The following is a 27,445-nucleotide window of genomic DNA, read 5'->3' as shown; positions in this document are numbered from 1 at the left end:
CCAAATTTCCTTATGTATATACCACTTTCACACCTCAGATCAAAGGAAAGCCACTGCATATACGTATATATATAAAGAACTTTGCATGGGAGTGTCAAAGCAAAAAAGTGTTCTATATTCGCCATAAAACCCCAAGTGTTTTATATTGGGCAGTTATAGAACACTTTAATAGACCACAGTTCTATATCAGGTAGTTATAGAACTGCCAGGTCTATTTTATAGGCTGATAGGCTACTTTGAGTGAGGAATCACTCATTCTGGCCAGTACAACCAATCAACCTAGCCAGTGTAGGCTGATAGCCTGACTGTGCTGGCTGACCAGTCAACCCAACCGGTAAGAACAACACCACTTGATTTAATTTATAGACACACTTGAAGATTTTGATGATGGTTGCTTGTGGTCAGCAGCAGTGAACGTTCTTAGTACGTTTTGCTCACATAAATGGACGAGTCCTAGGAGTATCACGGAAATATGCTTTTTAAAGTACCACAATCGAAAACTTTTCATATTGAGAAGACGGACTAGACTCACAAAATGACTAATGAAGGCACAGCACAGTGTAATGCAGGCGAAACACAGGCGAAATGCCTATTCTACCGATGATAACACTCTTTTGTGGGTCTATAATTGTTTTGTGTGTCTTGTGTGTACCTCAAGTTGACAGCTCTCTATACCAGATAAAGTACTGCCTTTCGCTCGTGCTATACGGGAATATGTACCACTTTCACACCTCAGATCAAAGGCTCAGACTGTGGTATATAAATGATATACCACAGCAAACTGTGGTATATAACTGATATACCACACTTTGTGGTGTCCCACAGCATTCCATGTGCAGGTCTCAACAGTCAACAAACTCTCAACATTTACATTCCATAAAGTCCAGTAAACAACATTATGCAACTTGTTCAACCCAGGAGGTGATACTTATAAGAGGCCTGTTTCTATGGCAATTATAGTTGTATTAGACTTTGAAATATTTTGATTGATTATTAAGCAATAATTGTACATTTAAACTTTGTATATAATCACATAGATATAATCATATAGAGAGTCTCTCACTGTCTCTATAATGTCCTTTATGGGTCAAACAGCTGATCAACTGATATGTCTTTTAAAAGCTCATCAATGTCATCTGTACTGTCTTGATATGAACCAGAAAAAGATATTGGACAGCTTGAAAAGTTGCAACTGTTAAAGATAAATGTTGGAGCAGGGGGTGGCAAGTGTTGCTTTGTAACAAACTGATCTTGGCTAATCAATGAACTTCTATGACGTACAGCTGTGGTAGAAGAACCATATGCCACCAATTCTGTGCCACTACCATTTTCACTAAATGACTGGTCATTTGTAGGCACTTGAGGCTTCATTACTCCAGCAGGAGCATTTGGTGTTTTCTCTCTTGGTGAAAACAGCTGATCACAAGAAGTTGAGGATCCTTCATTGTTAGATAAAATATTTGAAACATCCAACAGTTGTGTATCACAATTTCGCTCATACTGATGTAAAGCTTTCAGTGATCTATGGCCAGTTCGCTCTTTGATTAACTTATCAGGTACATTTGCCTGAAACATCGTCGTTGTGCCATAAGCTCTCAAGCTGTGATTAGTATGGTTTAATGTAAGCCCAGCTTCTGTACTCATTTCTTTCAACATAGCGTTTAAACGGTTCTTACCAACAGGAACAACCTTAAACCATGGCTTTGCTTGATCTATAGGTACCTTTTGAAGTGGAGTTAAATAAAAGACATCTTTGTTTATTGCCTCAGCTGGTATCTTCTGTAGATATTTGTCAAGTATAGCAACATGGCACACACCCTTTCCTGTAGTATTTTCGTGCTGACGGACAACTTTGTTCTGACGATATAATGAGCCCAGCCCACCCTGTCGATTTTTTGAGCCAAACTCAGTGTACACATATGAGGTTAGTTCTTTACCATTAACAATAGTAGTTTCCCTGCGTATCTGTGACAATTTCAGTGCTCTTTGTTCCTGGCCTCCTCTAAGACAAACATTTTTTCCGTTATAGAAAAAACCGCTCTTAATAACCCTGTTGGATTCTCCAAACTCAAAATTCCAGTTGCCCAAAGCTTGTCTTCATCATCAGGAGTCAGCACAGGCATAGATTTAATATCAGCACCCACACCTCTGTTATGTAAGCGCTTGAATAATGAATTGCAGACGTTTTTGAGTGGTGTAAACACCGGATCTTTCCAAATATTAAACTCCTCCGTATTTCGAATGTATCGTTGCAGTCCGTTTAGCAGTAAGTAAAGGCTTCTTGGGGTGTATTCTTCCCCGTCGCCTTTCCTTGTTTTGCACACAAATTTACACAGCCAGTCACAAGCAGTTTTCTTGTTTGCAAAAACGTTTTCTGGGCATGGGTCATCTGGGAACTTCTCATTTCTAGCGTTTCGCCAGGTTTCAAAGTTTCTAAGTGCCCACTCGTTGCTTGGACACTCCCCTTCTTTAAACTTCTATAAATCATCGCTGTGGCAGTCAAATTGAAACCTCTTGCCTGGTTGATCCTTGGGGTGATCCAAGGCAGCAAGTGCGTATCGGGGTGTATCACGCGCTTGGACTTCCTGGGCTTGCTGCTTAGCAGCCTTTGTACATTCTCCAACAGTGTTCACAGCACTAGTTGTAGCACTTGCCTTTCGCTTCAACATCAGGAGGTATGACTCACGATTCATGTCGCACAAATCGTCTTTAGCATTGTCTTTAGCTAGCAGAGAAACGCTTGGTGGTGAAAAGTCGCGGCAGTTAACACAGGGACACCAGCCAGGCACTTGTAAACAATAATGGCTTGCTAGTTCATCTTCAGGTAACAATCTAACGTTGTCTTTAACAATCAATGTTTTACTTACGACAGGGAGATAAACGTCATAATAATTGACAATTACATGAACAGAGGGTCAGGAGTCCAGTCTCAGGGTTACCTATTACTACAGGGAGCAGTAGACATGCCAATGAAAGTAGCACATAACAGTTATAACCCGGATACTCGGGATATGACAAAAATATATGCACTCGCGCCCTGCGGGCGCTCGTGCACATATTTTTGTCATATCCCTCGTAACCGTGTTATAACTATAAAATATACCACACTTGTGGTTGAGATCAAAAGTGCCACGCTGTGGTATATAACTGATATACCACACTTTGTGGCTATGCGTACCATAATAATATTGTGGTGTTACTTCACACATTCCGCAAAATCCTTATCTAAACGGTGAACAAGTCTCTAATAACAACGTCTAAATCAACCAACAATTATTCACCTGAGCAATTTTCGATGAACTCTTGTCTCCTTCACTAACTCTTGTCTCCTTCACTAACTTTCAGCTATAGAAGAAGTTACCTTGTAGAGAGTTCTGCTACAAACAAATCACCCTGTAGAGAGTTCAGCTACAAACAAGTAATCCAGTAGAGAGATCAGCTAGAAGGATCACCTTGCAGAGAGGTCAGCTACAAAGAAATCACCCTGCTTCATCTTTTCTTCTTCCTGTAGTAAAGAAAAAAATGATAGGTTAAAAAGCCCTAAAGCCGGCCATAGGCCAGCTTTGGTATATACAAATACAAAAAGAAGTGGAATCTAATCCAAAACAGCCAAGCTGTAAAAAAAGAGTGTGGCCCTGAGAAAGGCTATGGTGAAAAAAGATGTGAAATCCAAGGTGGCGGCCAAGAAATGGCTGTGATGGTAGGTTAATGGTAAAAATTTTAATAACAACAATTCAGGATTTTGTGCCAAGACCAAGCGGCACCAAATTCACCTGAATTGTTGTTATTAAAATTTTTACCATTAACCTACCATCACAGCCATTTCTTGGCCGCCACCTTGGATTTCACATCTTTTTTCACCATAGCCTTTCTCAGGGCCGCACTCTTTTTTTACAGTTTGGCTGTTTTGGATTAGATATATATATCAGATATTTCACTGGTTCAGGAAAGTTAACGAGATATACGCACTGTAAATAGTGCATATATCGTGTTAAGGCAGTGTATATATCTGAGCAGTTCCTTTGACTGAAATTAAGCTGTTTTTAATACAGATGAGTTCTATAATACTATTTTGATAACTTCTAGATACCTGTCTCAAGAGGTGTAGCCAGGAAATTATGGAAGGGGTTTGGATTTGGAAGTGGAATATCTGCAAAATTCCCAGGGTATTCTCCTACAGCCAGTTTCTAGACAAATATTTAAGCAAACACAAAATCTGCCTTTAGGCAATAACATTCAAATTAGCTGTGTGTGCATTTATCTAGCTGAACCCTACACTGCTGTTTATGCAGCTTATGAATACTATAATCCTACTGTATTTATGAAACTAGCTAATCTTTACTTCTGGATAGCATACTGATTCCCAACTTAAATCTGCCCTTCTCCAGGATCCACTCATGAGCTGTTTTTGTTGGCAAAGCATTAATTATTCCAAGTGCAAACTTTAACAACATTCTTGGTTCTTTTCTTGACTCGTCACTAGACTAGCTTGTACTCCAATACATTCGAGACATTACGGCGCACCTCATGGTGCTAAACATTGTACTAAACAAGACATTCACAGTGTATATATATCATATTCAATACTTTGTACTAACCTGACACATTTATATAAAACTGCTGCCCTTCAACTAATCACAACCATTTTCACAATCGGATTCCACCAGGCATCACATGCACAATTGCTCACATGATATACTCTATAATTGCTTTGTTTCATCATTAATGATTCATTTGTAGTATGACTTGATCCTTGGGGGGCCACAACTGGAGAGTTCCAAGGCTTAAAGTTTAACGCAATTTTTACAGTAATTTGTTTTTGCCACTAAAAAGGGTGATTCGCCTGGACCATCCTCCCCCCACCTATGCTCCTGTTCTAGTAATACCTGGAAGTACTTATAACAGCATTAAACCATCATTATCAAGTTGCATTTTGATGTCCTATATCTTTATGTGATTGTACCATTGGTGATTAAGTGGTATTCATGTGATTTTATTCATGGCTATAACTTACTCATATGTGACTGGATCTGCAAAAAAGGGGTCTTATATATAGCCTTTTCATTTGCATGTACTTGGCAATCCATAAATTGACTTGTGAATATGGTACCAGCCTGAAATTTGTTCACTTACACTCCTAACTTAGCGCTATTCATGGATGTAATTTTAAAACAATAGATTAAACACATGATGAGTTATGACACGTCAAACTTGGAAAGGCTTTAAGATCCCTTTTTGTAGATTTGGTCACATAATAGTGAATACCTGGCAGTATAACAGCATTAAACTATCATTATCAAGTCGTGTTTTGATGCCCAGTGTCTCCTTGCTCACTGTATTACCCACAATTGAACTTTTCGTATGCTCATGTCATTGTGCATATATTTGAACTCTTAGCACAGCAACATCTTGTCATTATTCTTATGTTGTTTTTAGTGCCCACCATCAAAATTCACATAGCCCAATATAAATACACTCGTGAAACATTCCAGCAGTATCCCACATGTGTAGGTCAGGCACATATTTGTGCATATAAACCAGGAAAGCACTTGTACCTATGGTACAATATAACTATTACATGTTCATAGTATCAGGTAAATTCTAGGCTGAAAGGTTGGTAGGCAGCCTGGTAAGGCTACTTCAACTTAATTAGCTGCTGGATGAAGATGTTTGCTACAAAGAATGGAGAATTTATGTTCAATCACAGTAACATGCAAATCAACCTGCAGAGCTACAGTACTATAAAACTTTTTTGCTTTATTCACAGCATTAACAGAATGAGGAATGCCTGGTGGCAAGATGTCAGAATTCCATTAGAGCATTCACCCATCCAATGTCAGCCATCAAACTTGTATTATACCAAGAAAGCACTTGTCAGTCTTAAGATGATGTAGCTCCAACTATACAGCTTATTTGAATAATTCTTCCATGCACTTTCCAAATCTGGTTCAGAAGCTGTACTACGTACCTATCATATGTCACAGGTTACGGTACTGCTCAACGTAACGTCGCACTCACTTGCACCGCTCAATTGTGATTGATTAAAAAACTCACTAATTAAAGGGTGTGGCACCCGTTTCCTTTGCGAGTATTCACCCCGTTTCATATGGGATGAATACTCACAAAGGTAATGGGTGTCACGCCCTTTATTTTGCAAGTTTTTAAATCACTTGCAATCGAATGGTGCGAGTGAGTACGATGTTACATTTGAGTGGTACCATATTATGCCATTTTTTACATGCTCCCAGAACTCCCAACAGAAAAGGTATGTGAGAATTTGTCACACTGGCTAATTTGATAGTTACAACACGGTTATGAGGGATATGACAAAAAATATATGCACGAGGACCCACAGGACCCAAGTGCATATTATACTGTATTTTTGTCATATCCTGTCAGTGAGTAATTGTGTTACAACTGTATTATTCCACACCCCGGTAGATGAAATGATTATAGATAGCAATTTATAGTGAAACAACACCTGTTGAAGGTCAGAATCAGTAGAAATCCTAGATGGATCAAACATTTTAGACTCTTTAGTGATGCCACGCCCTTCTACTCGCAATTAGTGAAGGAGACAAGAGTTCATCAAAATCCTTCTCCTTGCTCAGGTGAATAATTCTTGGTTGATTTAAATGCTTGTTATTGGAGACTTGTTACTGTTTAGATAAGGCTTTTGTGGAATGTGTGAAGTTATACCATATGTGATAAGCATAGCCACAAAGCGTGGTATATCACATATTTGTAGTATGGTGCGTGGGCAGATCAAAGGCTGCCGCCAGTATTACAAATCAGTTGTAAACCGATTTACAAATAATTGTAGCATGGCAAAGTACCTCCTTTTGGCCACACAGTCTGGCCACTAATTAGTTCAAAGATTTCAAAGAAACCATACACCAGACCAACACAGGAAGTCACAATGCAAGGCTAATAATGTCTAGGACTAACAAGGAGGTAAATCGCTCTGGAACGAATGAACACACAACACTGCACTCGTTTGAATGAATGGGAAGCAGTACAACTGCTAGGCTGAGCCCGGTAATCTACCATGCGCTCGTTCACCAATAAACTAAGCTAACCAAGACTATTATAGTGCTGCACCACTCAACAATGAATATCAGACACTTCAGCTACACCCGTCTAAATGATGCGAAAGCTGTGGCTGGAGTGATCGGCATCTACATACTTTGTGCTTGTGCATAGCAAACGAGCTACCAATGAATAAACTAGCTAACAATGAATTAACTAACCATCAAGACAGTAATTAGTGAGTAAAATCGTTCCTTGTACACAGCGCTCAGCGTTAGCCAATGTTTGCCTTACATTCTTGCTCCTTCCTTGTTACAAATGGGTGCCTTTGATCTGCGCATGCCCCATACCACAAATCAGTTAGAACACACCCATTTGGTTTGTATCTGATTTGTAAACACTCCACCTTCGGGCCTGCAGCCCCCGGGTGTCATATTTACAAATCAGATACAAACCTCATGGGTGTGTTACAACTATTACATACAACAGTTTGCCATGGCATATCAGTTATATGCCACAGCACATCACTTTTGATCTCAACCACAGGCAGTGTTAGGACAATTACTTTTGACCCTTAAATCCACAGCTGTTTTATAAAACGCAAGCACTGAAAACGCATAATCCAGTAAACTGGATAGCATGCATGTCTTGTAAAACTAAATTCTATAACACAACAACTGTCAAAGGTATTTAAAAATGACAAACACATCTTACTCACCATTAAATTTTGGTTTGAATGGTCCCATACTTCGTCGCATCCATCCAACCCAGAGATACCTGCTTCACTTTGAAAGAGTAAAAGAACTATTAGTAGTACTTCGTCTTCCTTCTTCACATAACAATGTACAACAGGCCATTACTCGGCCATACGTCATTGTATCAACTTTTACTTGGTGTCATGTTGATCCTCATGTGATGGCGATTCAGTTCGTATAATTAAATCACGTGATAACATCAATGTCAAATGTGCACAGTGGCGATATGAATGAATGCGGAAGGATGCAAAATGATTCAGCACGCCATAGTGGGTGAGTTCCTTGTGTATGTTGAAAGTTTATACACAGGTAGATAGCTTGCTCTTTGCCAATTAATAAAATCTGTTTTTCTAAGCGATCGTATGATTGTTTTATGAGATATACCTGTTTATAACCACCTATGTAAATTGGTAAAAGATATTGTGCATTTTCAATTCTTTTTTTTATCTAATCCAGTTTTCTGGATTATGCAGGTTTAAGGGTTAATAACATATTACTATTACTTGCAACCAAAACTATTTAGTTTCAGTTACATAATATTACCCATAGAATTAAGAATATTACATATTTACTTTGGCTGTCACGTGTGCAGCTACCACCTTGTGTGTTGCTGGAATCGCAGTTATAATTGTATTCAAGAGAAAAATAAACTTCATTCATTAATTTGATGTGGGCTTTGTTATGTACTTCATTGTAGCTAGACATTACTCGGTGGATTAGAAACGAGATTAGTAACTTCATTAGCTACTTGTAGTAATAAAATTACTTATCATACAGTATGATAGTAACTGTATAATAGGGACCACAAAGGAGTAGGCGTGGCCCACGAAATAACATCACCCCAAAACCAGCCTCAATTTTCCCTGACGACGATGAGGCAGTATTGGTTACGTAAAACTAAGCCCAAACAAGCTTTCAGATCCACCTGAAACGTTTCAAGTTGCTACGGAGTTTTTAAAAACATTTATTCAACAGAATTTTCTAGTGACTGACTGATGCCTGCAGACAAGCATAACTCGATAACGGCTAAGGCTACGGGCTTAATTTTTTCACTGTTCGACATCACTTCGGCCCGAGAGGTGCCTTTTGGCATACCGCAGTATGTACAATGCATTCTTCATGGACTTACCAGTGTCCTCCTTTGTGTGCCATTCATCTTTGCTGACAGCAAAAGGTGTCAATTTGGCGGTAGCACATGATGGCTTCGCTTTGAAACGGAAATCGTCCTTATTTTTCATAGTGGCTATTATGGTTGCAGAGGTGCTTTTCTAACAGTTCTTGATCCTAAATGCTGTGTAATGGGTTGAACATAGCTGACAATCAAGCTTAATGGATACTTCACTTTCTAGACAATAATTGATATAGCTGGGGCACACGTTGCCATTTCAGATGCGGTATGCATGGGTTCACCAGCCATAATATAATTATTTACAAAAAAAGTTAACAAACAAGTACATGAAAAATTTGGAATTTTCAACTGGAGTAGGGACCGTAGCACATCGATAAAAAGTACTGAAACAAGTTGGAGTAATCCATGATATTGAATCACAGTAAAACAATAAGAAGTGTTATATCCCTACTGTGCTCAAGATACCGTAACGGAAATGCACAGTATGGATATAACACTTCTTATTGTTTTACAGTGATTTAATATCATGGATTACTCCAACTTGTTTCAATACTTTTTATCGATGTGCTATGGTCCCTACTCTAGTTGAAAATTCCAAATTTTTTCATGTACTTTTTATATTAGATTTGTTACAGTAACTTTATTACTTAGGTAACGCATTACATTTGTAAGTAGAGTAACTTGAGTTATATTGCTAGTTTTATAGCATAAGTACTTAGTTATCACAAAAAGTAATAATATTACATAGCTCGTTATATAAGTAACGTGTTACCTCCAACACTGGTATTATATAGATATGTAATAGTTATACCACGGGCACAAGTGCTTTGCCTGATACACACACAAGCATGAGGGCCACAGGCCCGAGTGCGAGTATGTATATATCAGGCTAAGCACAAGTGCCAGTGGTATAACTATTATCTAAACCAAAACAGCCAAGCTGTAAAAAAAAGAGTGCGGCCCCCAAAAAGGCCAAGGTGAAAAAAGATGTGAAATCCAAGGTGGCAGCCAAGAAATGGCTGTGATGGTAGGTTAACGGCAAAAAATTTAATTACGACAATTCAGGTGAATTTGCGTCGCCTCCTCCACTAGGATTCGGCATCAAACTCACCTGAATTGTCGTAATTAAAATTTTTGCCATTAACCTACCATCACAGCCACTTCTTAGCCGCCACCTGGATTTCACTTTTTTTTTCACCTTGGCCTTTTTGGGGGCCGCACTCTTTTTTTACAGCTTGGATGTTTTGGTTTAGATATCACTTCTTTTTGTATTGCAAGCCACAAAGCTGGCCATAAACTGGCTTTGGTGCATCCTTTTAACTTGTTTTCTTCTTTACTGCAGGAATTGTGGAACAAAGGAAGTAATTGTGTGTATAGCTTTTGTCTGATTAAATATTTGTATATTTAACATTAAATGATGATTATCACATACTGTAGTTAATAAGGTGACTTCTTACATAACTGAACTGTAGCTGAAACTCACATTGTTTGTAGCTGAACTCTTTTCAGGGTAATTTGTTTCTAGCTGAACTCTCTACAGGATGATTTGTTTCTAGTTGAACTCTCTACAGGGTGAACTCTCTCCAGGGTGATTTATATGCAACTGAACTCTCTACAATATGATTTGTTTCTAGCTGATCTCTCTATAGTGTAACTTGATTGTAGCTGAACTCTCTACAGGATGGTTTCTTTGTAGCTGATCTCTCTACAAGGTGACTTGTTTCTAGCTGATCTCTCCACAGGGTGACTTGTTTCTAGCTGATCTCTCTACACGGTGACTTGTTTCTAGCTGAACTCTCTACAGGGTGAACTTGTTTCTGGCTGAACTCTCTACAGATGATTTGTTTGCAGCTGAACTCTCTACATGGTGGTTTCTTTGTAGCTGAATTCTCTACAAGGTGACTTCTTCTAGCCGATCTCTCTACAGGGCGATCTGTTCATAGCTGAACTCTCTACAGGGTGATTTGTTTACAGCTGAACTCTTTGTATGATGGTGTCTTTGTAACTGAACTCTCTACAAGGTAACTTCTTCTAGCTGATCTGTCTACAGGGTGACGTGTTTGTAGCTGAACTATCCACAGGGTGATTTGTTTGTAGCTAAACTCTCTGCAATATGATCCTTCTAGCTGATCTCTCTACAGGATGACTTTTTCTAACTGATCACTCTACACGGTGAATTGTTTCTAGCTGAACTCTCTACAGGGTGATTTGTTCGTAGCTGAACTCTCTACAGGGTGATTTGTTAGCAGCTGAACTCTCTACATGGTGGTTTCTTTGTAACTGAACTCTCTATAAGGTGGTGTCTTCTAGCTGATCTCTCTATTGGATGACTTGTTTCTAGCTGATCTCTGTATAGAGTTATAACTTTCTCTATAGAGTTATAACTTTTTTGTATAGCTGAACTCTTTACAGGGTGGTTTTTTGATTGGTTGCTGAACTCTCCAGCTACATGGTGACTTGTTTGTACTACAGAGTGCCTTTTTTGTAGCTGAACTCTCTACACAGTGACTTGTTTGTAGTTGAACTCTCTACAGGGTGCCTTGTTCATAGCTGAACTCTCTTCATTGTGACTTATAATGTTCTGAATCTCTACAGCGACATAATCATTATTTGTAGCTGAACTCTCTATACGGTGACTTGCTTGTAGCTAAATTATCTATAAGATTAATTGTTTGTAGCTGAACGCCCAGCAGAATAACTCGCAATGTAATATAATTCTATAATGGAGTAAGTTATAAACGTAGCTGAATGCTCTATTCGGGTGACTGTTCTGTTAGAGTATCTCGATCTCGCATTTGCTACATGTAGTTGGCTTTCGTATTATAACTCAATGGTTTGTAATCCAATTCTTTTGTACTACTGTAAGGACTTTTTATGATAATTATTCCGGCTATACACCGATTTTCAGCTCATTGTTCTAAGCGGTTTTCCTGGTAGGCGTGAAAACGTATAGTTTTTTTTATTCATAAAAATCGATCACGTAATTGTGACACAGGTTGGGTTTTGTGTCATATCTCAATGGTCTTTAACTGGATTCCTTTCAAACCACAAAAAGGCACTCCTACGATAGTTACTCCATTTACATAGCAATTTTCAGCTCATTCCTTCAAGAGGTTTACCCTGTCGGCGTGACAGACGTTCGACCTTATTTTACGCAAATAATTGGTCATAACTCTGTGAATGTTCATCGGATTCCTACTAAAGTGGTACTGAGATTCGCTTTAATGAGCCCTTTAAGTATGCCAATTTTTAGCCCGATTGGAGCATGCATTCGTGTTTTATGGTAGATTTTGCGAACTGTGCAAAAAGAAGTAGAAGATAGGGTCCCCAATGAAAAAAATCGACTTTCTCCAAGCAATTTCTTTACTACTGCAGGATACTTAGCTTGTTGTACTGATATTTGAACCACTACAAATCAGAAGCTGTGAGTCTTTTAGATTGAGAAATCGGCACATCGTATTTTTGCGTATTTCGTGATTTGCTGTAAAAACAATTGTAAGTGCAGCTTCTTGCAAAGGACTGAGTCGAACTTTCTTATTAGCTGTATGTTATCTTAAGTTGTTGTGATATGCAAACATACATAGTAATGGGTAAGCGTCTAGCTGAGTGGCTTACAATGGCTCGTTTTTGGGGCTGCAAAATCACGAAAATGTGTTTGAGTTGCTCTGGCTCCTACCACGAGAGAAGCCAGATCTTCCTCACAGCATGATCATGCAACTGGATGTTCCCTCAGTCTATAATGCAAGTTTAAAAAAAGGGTCCTAAATTGTATGCTATCTGGCTGGTAACGACGAAATATTATGGTGATTTACGAAAAATAATGCAGCCCACTGCTTGAGCAATTGAAACTACTTTACTAATTATGGGTTAATTGCAACACTAACCACTTGGACTTTAAATATATCAAACCGGATGGCACGAAGCTGCAGCTGCCTTGGTGGCAGAGATTGCTGACGTCCCAAATTTGCGATAAAATATTTTGACATCACCAGCCAGATAGCATACATCCTTGGATTCCTTCCATTTTTGCAGTATAGACTAAGTAAGCATCCAACCGTGTCACCATGTGGTGAGGAAGATCTGGCTTCTCTCGTCGTAGATAGTAGTGCGCTCAAAATAATTTTTTATGATGCTGCTTTGAAGAAAGCAACCTTGTGCAAGCAATACAGCCAGACATTTGTCAATAACTATGCACGTTTGGAGAGCATAGCAAGCCTAGATAACACTTAGCAAATAAAAAAGCTCAAACCATATCTTTGACAGTGGCTAGAAACTGACCTAGGCCTAGCTTGGTCAGTTTCTAGCCCCGGTTTCTAGCTACTGTAAAAGATATGGTTTGAGCTTTTATATTTGCTAGGTGTTACCTAGACTTGCTATGCTCTCCAAATGTGCATAGTTATTGACAAATGTCTGGCTGTATTGCTTGCACAAGGTTGCTTTCTTCAAAGCAACATCGTAAAAAAATTGTTTTGAGCACACTACCATCTACGACGAGAGAAGCCAGATCTTCCTCACCACATGGTGACACGGTTGGATGTTTACTTAGTCTATACTGCAAAGATGGAAGGAATCCAAGAATGTATCCTATATGGCTGGTGATGTCAAAATATTTTATCGCCAATTAGTGACGTCGGCGATCTCTGCCACCAAAGCAGCTGCAGCTTCGTGCCATCCGGTTTGATATATTTAAAGTGCAAGTGGTTTGTGTTGCAATTAATCCATAATTAGTAAAGTAGTTCAATTGTACAAGCAGTGGGCTGCATTATTTTTTGTAAAATTACAGCAATATTTTGTCGTCACCAGCCAGATAGCATACAGCTTAGGATTCTTTTCAAACTTGTATTACAGACTGAGGGAACATCCAGTTGCATGATCATGTTGTGAGGAAGATCTGGCTTCTCTCGTGGTAGGAACCAGAGCAACTCAAATACATTTTTCATGATTTTGCAGACACAGAAATGAGCCATTGGAAGTCACTCAGTTAGACATTTACCCATTATTATGCATGTTTGCACAGCACGACAACTTAAGATAACATACAGCTAATAAGAAAGTTCGATTCAGTCCTTTGCAAGAATCTGCACTTACAAATCCATGTTTTTACTGCAAATCACGAAATACACGAAAATACAATGTGCTGATTTCTCAATCTAAAAGACTCGCAGCTTCTGATTTGTAGTGGTTCAAATATCAGTACAGCAAGCTAAGTATCCTGCAGTAGTAAGGAAATTATTTGGTGAAAGTCGATTTTTTCATTGGGGACATTATAGAAGAGAAAAATGCCCCAAACTTTGGCCGCTCGTATCTCGGAAATGGCTGGAGCAATTTTCTTCAAAATTGGAATGTGGACTCCCTTACCTTGCTGGCATGTCTGTAGCAAGTTTGGTTTCAATCGGATAAGGGATCACGGAGCTACAAAGGTGTGAAAATTGCATTTTCTTTCTTCCTGTTAATATACTCACAGTGTGGCGCGCCAGCTTCTTGGGTCGCATGACACACTATTGAGTGTCTTGATGTGCCGTGTGGGTTAATCACCTACATGTGTGGGAAACTGCTGGCATGCTTCAGGAGTGTATTTATATTGGGCTTTGTGAATTTTGATAGTGGGCACTGGAAATAATGTAAGAATACTGACAAGGCGTTGCTGTGATAAGTATTCAAACTAGGGCTGGGACGAAATTGAAATTTACCTTCGGACATTTGCTAATAAAATGTTCGAACATTTGAAGCTTCAGTGTTAGCTTTCAAGTTACAGGTTTTCTTGTATTTATGCACATCCTTCTTAAGTTTTAAACCTATTCAATAAGGCATAGCAGCAGTACTGAATGACATGATTGATCGATTGCAAATGGGCGTGTCCACTATACTGTAATCATGCATGGGTAAACACTAAGTAATGGCTAAAAGGATGTTTTCCATGCATTATCTATTACTTTATAAGGTGTTTTAAGGCTGCAGTTAAGGTAGCAAGCTGAACTGCAATGGTTTAAAAGTGGGTGTGGCACATGAAGATCAATCGTGAAGTGATGAACATTGATCACACAAGAGGAATAAGCAACTGCAATAAAGACAGCAATGTTTATTTGTAATTCTTTTGTAGGCTATGAGTGCATTACGAAACTTCGAAGGATACTTTTATAATTCCAAGTTTACTTGACCTTTGAATCCACGAAACATTTGAAACTTCATCCCAGCCCTAGTCCAAATCTACGCACAATGCCACGAGCATATGAAAAGTTTGATTGTGGGTTTATACAATGAGCAAGGAGACACAAGACATCGAAATGCTACTTGATAGTGATGGTTTAATGTTGTTAGACTGCCAGGTATTCACTATATGAATAATGTTATAGCCATGAATAAAATTACAGTCGCGCATGAATATCACTTCACCACCAATGGCCTAATCTATCAAGACTCATGGTAGTGAGTCGCGTGGCCAGTAAAGCAGAAATGCGCGCCTCAGACATTATGACGCAACCACTACACGTGAGGATTTTACAGGAATGAACGTTGTCAAATTCGGCCTGCCTGTAACTCACCCGTCACTTACGCTATTCCTCTGAAATTTTACAGTTGAACTTATCGTGTCACTAGTAACTACCACACAAGCAGTGAAGCAAATCCATGCCAACTGTTTCGAGATTGAGATTGCCAACATCAAAGGGAAGGTTTCGTTGTTTTTTTTTTTCACATGCGGTTAGATGCAACCGCACTTACGTTCCTTTGTGCATTCTGAACACTGATTTCCCTGCTATCGCTTCAATACTCTCTCAATCGCCTCAAGATTCACATCATCGATTTCACCATGCATTACTCTATAGTCGTAATTTCAGCACCAAACAAAGTTTCAATCGTCCTCAATCGATGTAGAGGCCAAATACAAAACCCATATTGTTGTTTTCCGCCATACTCACTTGGCATGTAGGGCAATGTGTCTTTAAACTGTTGTAAAAGTTTTTGTTGAGATTGTTACATATGTTTTTGAGATGAAATTTGTGACCCAATTTTGGAAAACCATCCTTTTGGGCACATGCAAAATTTTCAGGAAAACTCCATTGAAAATTTCAGCAATATTTTTTAAATCAAGTTTTTTACACATTTGGATAAAGCAACTATTAAGCCTTCTTCCTGTGAAATTTTACACCCACAGCTTCTTTCTGCTAGGAGATATGGATGATTTTATCAGGCCATGTAGTGATTTCACCATGCGTGGGACAACAATTAACTTACAAATGGGATGATTTGTTCAGGTGTTAGAATGGTTAAAACTAAGTCTTAGGCAATGATACATGGAATTTATTTGAAGAAAAGGACCAGGTACACTTTATTTAACTATCAGAAGTCTCTTTAGAATATTTTTAGAGAGTAGGAATGGAATTATTTGTAAACAAAGTGATTTGTCACAATTTGTCATGCTTAATCACTCACAGAATTCAATGCATTAAGATGAAAAGTTACTTTGTGATGTATTAGACAGTAAATTGACCATATCTCTGGAACCCTTCAAGATATCAAGCTGAAATTTTGACACAAGATAGATAAACACCCAGTGCCTCATTTTAGCCACAAAAGAGAAAATTGACCATTGTTCCAAAGGGGATGGTTTTCCAAAATTGGGTCACATTTGAATTTAGTCACCGGGCCCCCACATAATTTGCTCTCTGAGGGAAAGACTTAAGAATTTAAAGAATGATGCAAAGCACAACTGCGGTGACTGGTTATTGATGAACTGGGCTGTGAATAGTAAGTGTAGTTAATCAGCACATGTAGCCATAAAAGAGGTGTGCAAAAAACTATATATGCCATCGTTCAAGAACAGGTAGTTTGAAATTTGAATTTACTCCCCCACACATAATTTGCTCTATTAGGGAGTGACTTAAAGAATGACACAGAGCACAACTGCGGTTACCAGTTGTTGAAACAAGCTGGGTTTATGTGTATTTGATTAATTAGTACATACAACTAGCCTACAAGGAAGTGTGCAAAACCACCAATAATTGCACTCCCACACAAAATTATATGGGCACACATGTAGTTACAAACAACATACAGGCAGTTTTCACAATAATAATGTAAGAATTGTACAATAATGACTGTGAAATAATGTCTCCACTTCTCCAGTGGCCCACCATGGTAGCAGGTCTCACACAACGGCATATTCATCCAAACAATGGGAGTAAGTTCAGTGACAATGAGTTGGTTTGACTCTATCTGTAGAATTCAGATGAGCGGGTGTGGCTCCAGTATGTCTAAACAGTTAACATACATTCTTGTTATAAATATGTACTAGAGTTGCAATAGTATAGTATTTAAGTACAACGATACACAGTTCTCCATTGCATCACTATCAAACGACACTAAGTGGAGGATATTGTTGCATCTCTAGTATGTACACTCCATCAGTGCAATCAAGAAAACCAATATAGAGAGATTACTTCTCTCAAAAAGCCAATTCCAAAGTGAGAAACTGCTACCTGCTTATTGAGCGAAAGTGGCAATAGACAAGTTCCACTGTAATTTATACACGTGATCTGATACCGTACATTCTGTCAGTGGATGAGATCCACTTGGCCAAGACAAACTTTGACCCAAATATCCTGGATGATCCAGACTCAACCCACTTACGACCCAGTGGCACAATGGAACTGAGTATTTATAGAGGAGAATATAAGGCTTACTATATTTATTTCTAAGATGTGTGGACACATTACAACATGTGCATACAAGAAATGCTACGTACCATTTTAGCATTCCAAATCACCACATTATACACAGACCAGTCAACAATACTGCATAGTGCCCATCAGTAAATCTGAAGAGGACAAGCTACGAAAAGTAAAAATGCATATAAGTACGTACGGTTAACAAAAGTGAACAATATTAATGGTTAACAATATACACTGAAACCTTACTCAGGTCACTTTATGGCCAAACTTGTAGCAGACTGTTCTGGACACATTCAGAGATTGTATTTAGATGGATGATAAAGTAACGCATTGTGACATAAATACTCATAATGTGTCACTGCTAGGCAGTATACTGATATGGCTACCATATATGTGACTGGATCTACGAAAACCGTTCTTATCGCCCAAGACAGGAAGTTTGATTTTTTCATTCAAACACAAAGCTTAATGAATGCACTATCAAGTTTCACTGCCACAGTCGACCAGAGTAAAGTGGTCTGCTTTTGCTGGCTGCTTTTCTAGAGCACAGTGGCGAGCCGTACGAGTGGTCTGGGGTCTTGATGGAGCCCTGGCCAACCAGGAGATGGCTGTGTGTGGCTGTACAGCTCTATGGTGTTGGACAATGACCTGTGCTGTAAATTTCCTTTCATTTTAGCCAGTTCTGAGCCCTGAATGGCCTATAACTTGGCCTAATTCATCCCAGCACGTCTCTTTTCAATTTTTGAACACCATCTTGCCCGCCTTCCAGGGCCCCCGCCTCCCACCCCTTCTGGAGCTCGCCTGATACAGACAACCTCGGTTTAAAAACTATCTAAAATGGCGGGAAACTTAGCTGTTGACTACTTCTTCAGTGGATGATCAGGAAGGTAAGAAATTGTTGTGAAACGTGTGAAAATTTGGTATGCGTAGCTACCACCATTGGCCAGCTACAACACACAGAATATTTAAAACCGACGTTTCTCGATACTTTTAAATGGGCGATAAGACCGGTTTTCCCAGAGACAGTCACATATACCTAAGTAAATCAGATAGGTAGGTGCAGTAAGATGGCTACTTTTGGGCCAAAATTTCTTGGCTTAATAAGCAGCTAGCTGCTTTAGCAAGGCACTGATTTAACCATACAGATGTTTCACAGGAGAATTTAAAAGTTGGCCTTCTTAGAGAGGTAGTCTCACATGCCAGACAGTTTGTGTGGGGGCAGCAAATAAACCATCTGGTATTGCATACTTTCTGTAAACTCACTGGAATGCAATTAGAATACACCACGGTATTGTTTTGTACCAAGGATGATGTAATGATAGTTCCAGTCATTTCTGTGAGTACACTAAGATGAAAACTGTACTGGTAGTGTCCTGGTGACGTATTTGAACATTGCTGAATGTCCTCCTCGACAATTCTGCTGTTTCACAAATCTGTAGTGAGCCATAATCATTCTGATATCCAACACATTTAAGAGTTCTGTACTAGGGAAACAAAAATCCTAAGCCCATGGCATTGCTAAACTTTTGAAAAGTAATCTTTAGCCTAGATTCAGTTCTTTATTACACTAAGAATTTGAATAATTGGTGTTTGTTTCGTTACAGAGTCCATGAAGCAATCTGATTGGCTCTACCAACATTCTGGCAGTGGTCACAGAATGTTTGCAACAGTGACCAGACAGTTTATTTACTGCCCCCACACAAACAGTCTGGCACGCGAGACTATTAGAGAGGCAGCCTTCAGTACAAGTGGCCACCAAGACAGGTTCACTGTGGATAAAAGCCAGACATTAGATATATGGTATTTCATGTGTCGAAGACATTCCAGGGCTTCTGGTACTCTGAAATCTCACCACAGTTTACTCAGGCAGTGTTGTGGTCACCACTAAACCACTTGAATGCTGGGTTATTTTTGTCTTATGCTTTGCTACTATATAATAGAACTGAAACGAATATTCTGAAAAAATATATTCTATATGGATAATGACTTCATCACTTTCTTTATCAGGAGCTTATAAGGACTGAAAGTGAAAATTCTTACACTTTGGGCTGACAGCCAACTTGGAAATGTCCCATCTGTGATCCTATAACCTACATCAGGAGCAGTACCTTTGACGCTGTAACAGATTGGTTGCTCCCTTGCTACCAGCACTCACTGTCTCATATGCTGTTGCACACTGAATCCATCTCTATAGCTAGTTAGAACAACTGCATTGCAGATGTTTCATACCAATTGCATAAGGCAGAAAAATGCAGCCACCTCCTTAATGAGTTAGTTCAAAAAATGTTGTCCCTACAATAATGACCAATTTTCATTGTACTATTAGTGAAGGATTATCAAGATACTGAGATGTACATACGCTACAAAGTCATCTCTGTACAACCTCCAAATATTGCAGTAAAATTTTCCCCCTGATCGAATGTCTAATAATTGTATACTGTTATAATGATAGAGACTCCATTGTACAAAATCATAGATAAGGTATATAATATCTATGACAAAACATGACAAAATACATGTTATCATGGTATGCACTAATTACACCTTTTACAATTAAATTTTACAACACAAATACATGTATGGTTAAACTCACCAATTGTGACACTAAATCTCTTCAGCATGAGGAGACAACCTTTGGGTGATGAGACAACAGCCTTAAGATTCTTGCAAAGGTCACACTGGTGTGCTTATTTTTTAGTAATATAAATTTTAAAGGCGTTACTTTACAATAGGACATAATTGCGTGCCATTCTATTGTCTCTGGACATACTCGCCATTTCTCTACCATTGTCATTTCATTTCACAAGAGCTCATACTGATATGGGCTCTTGTGAAATGAAATGACAATGGTAGAGAAAAGGCATGGCTTCTCCACTTAAATTACTTCATTGCTTGAAGTAGATTTAGATGCTCTAATAGAGCAGTCACGTTTCTACAAGTGCTGTATTTTAATATCATAAAGCTTGTAAGTAGCTAGCAATTTACTACACAGTGCAATGCTAGACAAAAATTGTAACTATGCTGTAACTTTGATTGCTGTATTAGAGCTGTTTTGTGACTGCTCTATTAGAGTATCTTGATTTAATGCAGTGCAAGACTAGACTAGTGTTAGCTACTAAGGGTTTACTGGTTAAAATGGGCATTAGTTGATTGCAGTTGCATGCCACTAAAATTACAGTTGTATTATAATATTCTGTCACTGTAATCTAAATTAAAAGGGTTTCTGTCAAAACCATGGAAATCCACCTACTGTTTTCAACAGTGAGAGCATGCTTATTCTAACAAAAAGGTTTGAAATCCCACCCAAAACAGCTTATAGCTGTAAAACAAGTGAGCATCCAAGTGAAGCAGAGATAACCACGACAAAAAGTGATGACATCATAGTGCGGCCATGTGTGAGGTATGCAAGTTGTAAAATTAATATTACTCAGATAATACAATATTACTGTTAAACTGTTAATAAAAACTATGTGATGCTGCTAGTTTTTAAGTGTGTGAGCATCTTCATGAATGCCACACAGATTTAATTCTCAATAAACCAACATGTAAAGATTCTCTGATAGCAATGGATAGTTTGAGTTTGGCCGCCTTTCCTGTATACGGCAATGCTATGAACAAAGGAAAGGTGGCCAAACTCAAACTATTTATTGCTATCAGGCAATCTATATGTGTTGGTTTATTGAGAATCAAATTTGTGTGGCATTCATGAAGATGCTCACACACTTAAAAACTAGCAGCATCACATAGCTTTCATTAACACTTTAACAATAATATTGTATTATCTGAACTTGCATACCTCACACATGGCCGCACTATGATACCATCACTTTTTGTCATAGTTAACTCTGCTTTACTTGGATGCACACTTTTTTTTACAGCTATAAGCTGTTTTGGGTGGGATTAAATTTTAATGCACGATATGTAACATCGAGACACAAGACATCAAAAAGCAACTTGATAATGATGGTTTAACGCTGTTATAAATGCTTATAGGTATTTACTATAATAATCATGAATAAATTATGCACTTGTTGATTTCATGCCCCACCCCCCACCCCCAGGCGTCCCCACACCCCAAGTGAGGTTTTGACATTGTTTCTTGTTGCCACCTTGGGGCAATTGACAGTTGCCAATTCACTGACCAATATTTGGTAGTTGCATTTCTAAACAATAAAATCACACTCGCTATAATTTTACTAGCTACGGGTGTATACCAGGTTAATTACTAGTTGCATGCATGAAATATTTGCTTAGTCATCCTTGATGTGTTGTCTAATCCCCTACTAGGGGTGGGGACATAGTGGGGATTTGACAGCTGGGTTTGCCCCAGTAGTGGGGAATTTGACACCACGATTTGTCAAATTTCCTGTATCCTGGGGTGGGACATGAAATTGACAAGTGCATTATATCCATGAATAAAATTGCAGGTGCGCATCAATACCACTTCACCTCTAATGGTGCGCTAGGTTACATCGAGACAGCTGTTTAAAACATCAAAACGGTACTATAGTGCTCACCTGCATTAAAAACAGCTCCATTTCAATAAAAGAAACTCCTCAGCATGCTTTGAGAATGGGACTAATAAACTTAATCCCACAATCAATCCAAAGACGTGTGACTGTTATAATGGCACAAAGAGATAGCAAAGGACATTAAAGAAATGTGAGGATTTCTTGGAATGGGTTAACATGATATATGCACACCTAACTGTACAATATCTTGAGTTAACGAGATATTTGCACTGCCTTAACGAGATATGTGAACTGTTTAGTGCAAATATCTCATTCCAGCTGCCATTTCTGTTGTGAACAAAGTAATAGCAAGTATTCACTATAGGCCTGCGTCAAATACGTATGCCAGCATAATAAAAAGCATAATAGGCTGGAGTGCTATGCCAGCATAATGCTAGCATATTAGGTGAATATTCTGTAAAATGAATTGAAAATAGATTGATATTCCCTAATAGAGCTGTCAGCGGAAAGCACAAATTGCAATAGAGCACTCAAATGCATTGTACATAGCTCCTCAGATAGATGCTCTCTAATAGAACAGTCACTTTGTAGTGAAATACTCTCATAGAGTATTCACTGATTAAAATATTCCAAGATTTTGTAAGAAATGTTGTTTGATTAGGAGCATAATGGAAGCATAATGGGAATACTGAAAAGCATAATAAGTGAAAGTTTTGGGAAATTTCTGAAAGCATTTTAGGCAAAATTTTGAGTATATTTGACTCAGGCCTACTTCTTCATATGTCACAAGTGATAACAGCAAGAACATAGGATCGGTATACACAGTGATGCTTGATTTTTTACTTGTATAAGTTATTGTAAATTTGAATCTACAAAAAATGTGGGTTGATTGGACCACTGAAATATCAAGACACACGGTACTGTGTTGTGTGGCCAAGAAAGCCGGTGACCACACCGTGAGTATATTGACAGGAAGAAAGGAAACAGCTTTTTCACGTGTGCATAGCTCCATGGCCCCTTCTCCAAAGCACACCATTTTTGAATTATAGCTGTCCCCCAGGTAGGGTACGCCACACAGCAAAGTTGATTAAATTCGCAACAGCCATTTGCAAGATGTGGGGGTTCAAAGCTTCGTTTTAATTTCTTTGTTTTTTCGCAGACCTTGCAAAAATTGCTATAAAATGCAAATGTGTAACTTGATTGCCTCAATCTTTGGCACGAACGAAGAGCGTGTAACGGTGGATTCATGTACCAAGTTTACTGTGAATCTGAGGAATATTTAAGGAGTTATGACCGTTTATTCATGTAAGAAAAATCAAACTTCTGTCACGGCTACAGGGTAAACTGAGTATAGAAAATTGGTATGTAGATAGGCTGGTCATCGTAGCAGTACCTTTTGATAGTTTGAATAGCAATAGAGTTACAGCGACAAAGTTATAAAGCAAAAACCAAGCAAGTGTAAAATCGCGGGATCAAGATACTCTAATAGAGCAGTCACTGCAGGGTAAAAAAGGTGTGCAAAAATGTTGAAAAAAACTTTACCAGAGTTCGAACCAGGGACCCCCATACCTAACACACCTGCATCCTTAACCACTGAACCACTACTACCTTGGCTGACACCTCACTTAATTTTTGCTTTATAAATGAAATTTTTAGTTGAAATCTGCTTATAATCAAACGTTTGTAACTTCATAGATCTACCAATAGAACTACTAGATTGTTCTAGAACATACTATGCATGTTCTATTAGAAGTCCTCAAAAATGTGCACTCTATTAGAGTTAATATTATCAAATACTGAATTAAATCATGCAATGAGATACATTTATAAGTCTGCCTTCAATAATCATCGTATCTACATAGAAAAGAAGAAATGTGAGTAAAAACAAACCTCAAAGTCAGCCATAGGCTGGTTTTGGGGTCTTATAAAGTACAAAAAGATGTGAAATCCACACAAAAACAGCCAAGCTGTGAAAAAATGGTGCAGCCTTAAAAAGCCTGGGTGAAAAAAGTTCTGAAATCAAAGGTGGCGGCCAAGAAATGGCTGCAATGATGTTAATGCTAAAAAAAAAATTATAATGGCTTGTGCATTGTTAAAATTTATTAGCATTAACATCATTGCAGCCATTTCTTGGCTGCCACCTTTGATTTCATAACTTTTCACCCAGGATTTTTAAGGCCGCACCAATTTTTCACGGTTTGGCTGTTTGTGTGTGGATATATATTATAGTGAAGTGATGTGGCCTAACCACAAAATGTACATGCCTTAAAATTTGTATACATATGATACTGATGTATTAATTTTTTGTCTACATAATTAATAGAGTGTTCACTCCACTGCGAAAACAGCCGATCTGATGCTCAGTGCACCAGGTGTATATGCAACAACAATAACATGTGCGGTGAGTTGTCTATACAGCATTTATCTGTTAACAATACAAACACCATGACTAACATTTTCAGATACTACTACCACTGCTACTCCAGAAGATTATGATAATTCTGGCAAGTTTCGTGCTTAATAGTTTTCAGTCATTATGTTTCTTAAAATTTTTGCAGGTATAATAATTGGTCCTACAGTTGCCACCATAATAACGGGAATAATTTTTCTCATCATAGCTTGTGTAATAGGGCGTTTGTACAATAGCAACGTTAACTAGTCAAGCATACATATAACTGCATAGTCATGCATAATAATTACTGTACACATAATATATATATATTTTTTAACATTTGTTTGTAGTAGACCTCAAGTCCTAGACATTATTAATTATCACTCCTCTACCTACGTATACATACATAGAAAATTTCTCCTATTAACACTCTGCCTTCCTGGTACTCTTTTCCTTGCATACCACTTCCTAGAACCACCTCTGGGATCTGTGTTCACAAGAGAGTATATATAAATGTTGTGATGATAATTTTAGTATATCAAACCTTTGTACTGTCGTCATTAGTCCGGTAGATATAACTGAAAAAAGGTGTGAACCCTGAAAAAATTCGAAGAAAGCTGAATTTGGTATCATTAGAAAGCAAATTTTTCATAGAATAACATATCCAAAATCTTCTAAAATCCACCTCGGGGAAAATGTTTTATGGCTAATTTAGTATGAGGCATATATGACTGGATTCAGGAAAGTTAATCTACCATGCATATCCAATTTACCAACTTTGACAACTCATAACTTCAGATTGGAAAATGGTATTGACTTGAAATTTGATCAGTAGTGGGCACCAGCATCACTTATTAGGTGGAGAAACTTTCAGATTGATATTCAACTTGAACACTAAGTTGTGGTTTCTCAATCGGATGTATTTGCAGGCCCATTTTTGCAAATCAGGTCATTTGTGACCAACAAAAATGTGCTATCCAGTTTCCTTAGCACTTCTGCAACTCTCTCCTCCACATTTTGCAACACACTAATAATCCATGTTTGCAACAAGAGCATAATAATTATTGCTACCACATGGATTTGCAGTGGAAAGCTGGAATTTATATTGTACAAAATTAATCATATGATCTATGGGACTGGTCCCATGTCTATCATCATCGGTTGTAGCCTTAGTCCTTCTAGTTTCCAGCCCCATATTAAGTTCCCTCCAATGAATAACTTCTTGCATCAGCTAAAACCATTGATCCTGAAAGCTCCATCCAACTGCAAGGGTTAGCACACTTTCACAGCTCGCATGTGTAATAACTTTCTGATGCCACCATTTCCATGTACTTTGTTTTGTATACCTGAGACTCCTCAATGAATCAGACTGATTCCCATCAAAATCCAACTTTTTCAACATGTGCAATTGTTGCATTATATAATCCATCATTAACTTTTCAATTGTTTGCACATCATTTGATTGCTGATTAGGCTGACTTTACCTATTCAAATGTTGCGGACATTGTATCACAGCCACCCGGGAATGTGAAAAGAGGACCTACATATGTGCCCAATAACGTCATCATTTTTCCAGATCTTCAAATGTTTTACAACCTCTGAATGAAAAGAGATATGTACTTGTCATGTTCTGCTTCCAGCATGCACCAGTAGCACAAGAACTTCATTGTTGTCATCAGCTACAACATTCACTCTACTTCCTTCAATTGCAAAATAATATTATTGAAGTGTGCATTGGACCATCAGTATGTCAGAATCTCCATGTGTGCAATCAGTGTGTAGGGCTGGCAGCATCCCCAGGTATGTTATGGTACGTATGTGCAGGTGCAGATATTCAGTCAAGTGAATCTATGGAAGCACACAAAAGCCAGGAAGTTTTCTTGCAAATGAAAAGAGCAAACATCAATTGATTGTCCAATATCTGAGAGATGATGGCCAGGTTGTGCATCAGAGTAATTTGGATACTGACACACTGATTGTTCAATGTGCACTTCAATTTGCAATTGAAGGAAGTAAAGTGTGTTGTAGCTGATGACACTGATGTTCTTGTCCTCCTGCATGGTGCACCAGAGCATATAGCAAGTATATATTTCTTTCAGAGGTTGGGAAACATTTGAACATTGGAAAATTGATGACATTATTGGGCACATAGGTCCTACTGTAATGTCATAATTACATCTTCTCTTTTCGCATGCTTGCATGGAGTGGCTGTGATACAACATCTGCGACATTTGAACAGGGTAAAGTTGGCCTAATCAAGATGAAAATGATGTGAAAATGATTGCAAGAACAACACACTTTCACAACTTGTATGTGCATCTACAAGTTATTCATTAGAAGGAACTTAATGACTAACTTGATCCATTACCATAATGGAGCTGGAAACTAGAAGGATCGAGGTTGTATGCACTGATGATAACAGACATGGGACTAACACCAGAAGTCTTAACTTAAATTTGTACAATATAAATGCAAGCTTTCTACTGTAAATCCATGTGGTAGCAACATTATGCTCTCAGTGTAATCATGGACTAAAGTATGTTGCAGCATGTGGCAGTTGCAGGGGAGAGAGTTGCAGAAGTGCTGTTTACAATAATCGTGACAAATATATTTGTTCAGAACTTACATGATAGGCACCTTTTTTATTTCTATAACTAGTCTTATCCTTATTTCATACAGCTAATATTGATTGCAATGAATTTCTTATGAGAAAATATTTTAAGGATAATATGCACTTTTGTTAGCCACAAATGACCAGATTTGCAAAAATAGGTCTACCAAATGCATTTAATAAAGAAACCACAACTTAGTGTACAAGGTGAATATCAATCTGAAACTTTCTGCAACTAATACGTGATGCTGGCACTCACTACTGAGCAAATTTCAAGTCAATACCATTTTCCAATCTGAAGTTATGAGTTGTCAAAGTTGGTAATTTGGATATGCGTGGAAGATCCACTTTCCTGAATCCAGTCACATATGCCTCAACACTAACTAAA

General features: G+C 38.3%; 2 protein-coding genes across 2 annotated transcripts in view; one reads left to right on the top strand and one right to left on the bottom strand.

Annotated features, from left to right (window-relative positions):
• The window catches only part of LOC136250455 (fibropellin-1-like), a 45,703-nt gene extending 20,903 nt beyond the window's left edge, over positions 1–24,800 (top strand). The window contains exons 7-9 of the mRNA XM_066042665.1: positions 24,378–24,455; positions 24,517–24,558; positions 24,613–24,800. Coding sequence (XP_065898737.1) covers positions 24,378–24,455; positions 24,517–24,558; positions 24,613–24,713 — 221 coding nt within the window. The 3' untranslated portion in view covers positions 24,714–24,800. The remainder of the gene's footprint in view (positions 1–24,377; positions 24,456–24,516; positions 24,559–24,612) is intronic.
• Positions 1–27,445, bottom strand: part of LOC136265055 (uncharacterized) — a 170,653-nt gene that overhangs the window by 50,038 nt on the left and 93,170 nt on the right. The window lies entirely within an intron of this gene.

The sequence above is a fragment of the Dysidea avara genome, chromosome 1 (genome assembly GCF_963678975.1).
Source record: "Dysidea avara chromosome 1, odDysAvar1.4, whole genome shotgun sequence".
Taxonomy (NCBI): Eukaryota; Metazoa; Porifera; class Demospongiae; order Dictyoceratida; family Dysideidae; genus Dysidea; species Dysidea avara.
The sequence above is the reverse complement of the archived record's forward strand: the minus strand, read 5'-3'. Positions and strand labels throughout refer to the sequence as shown.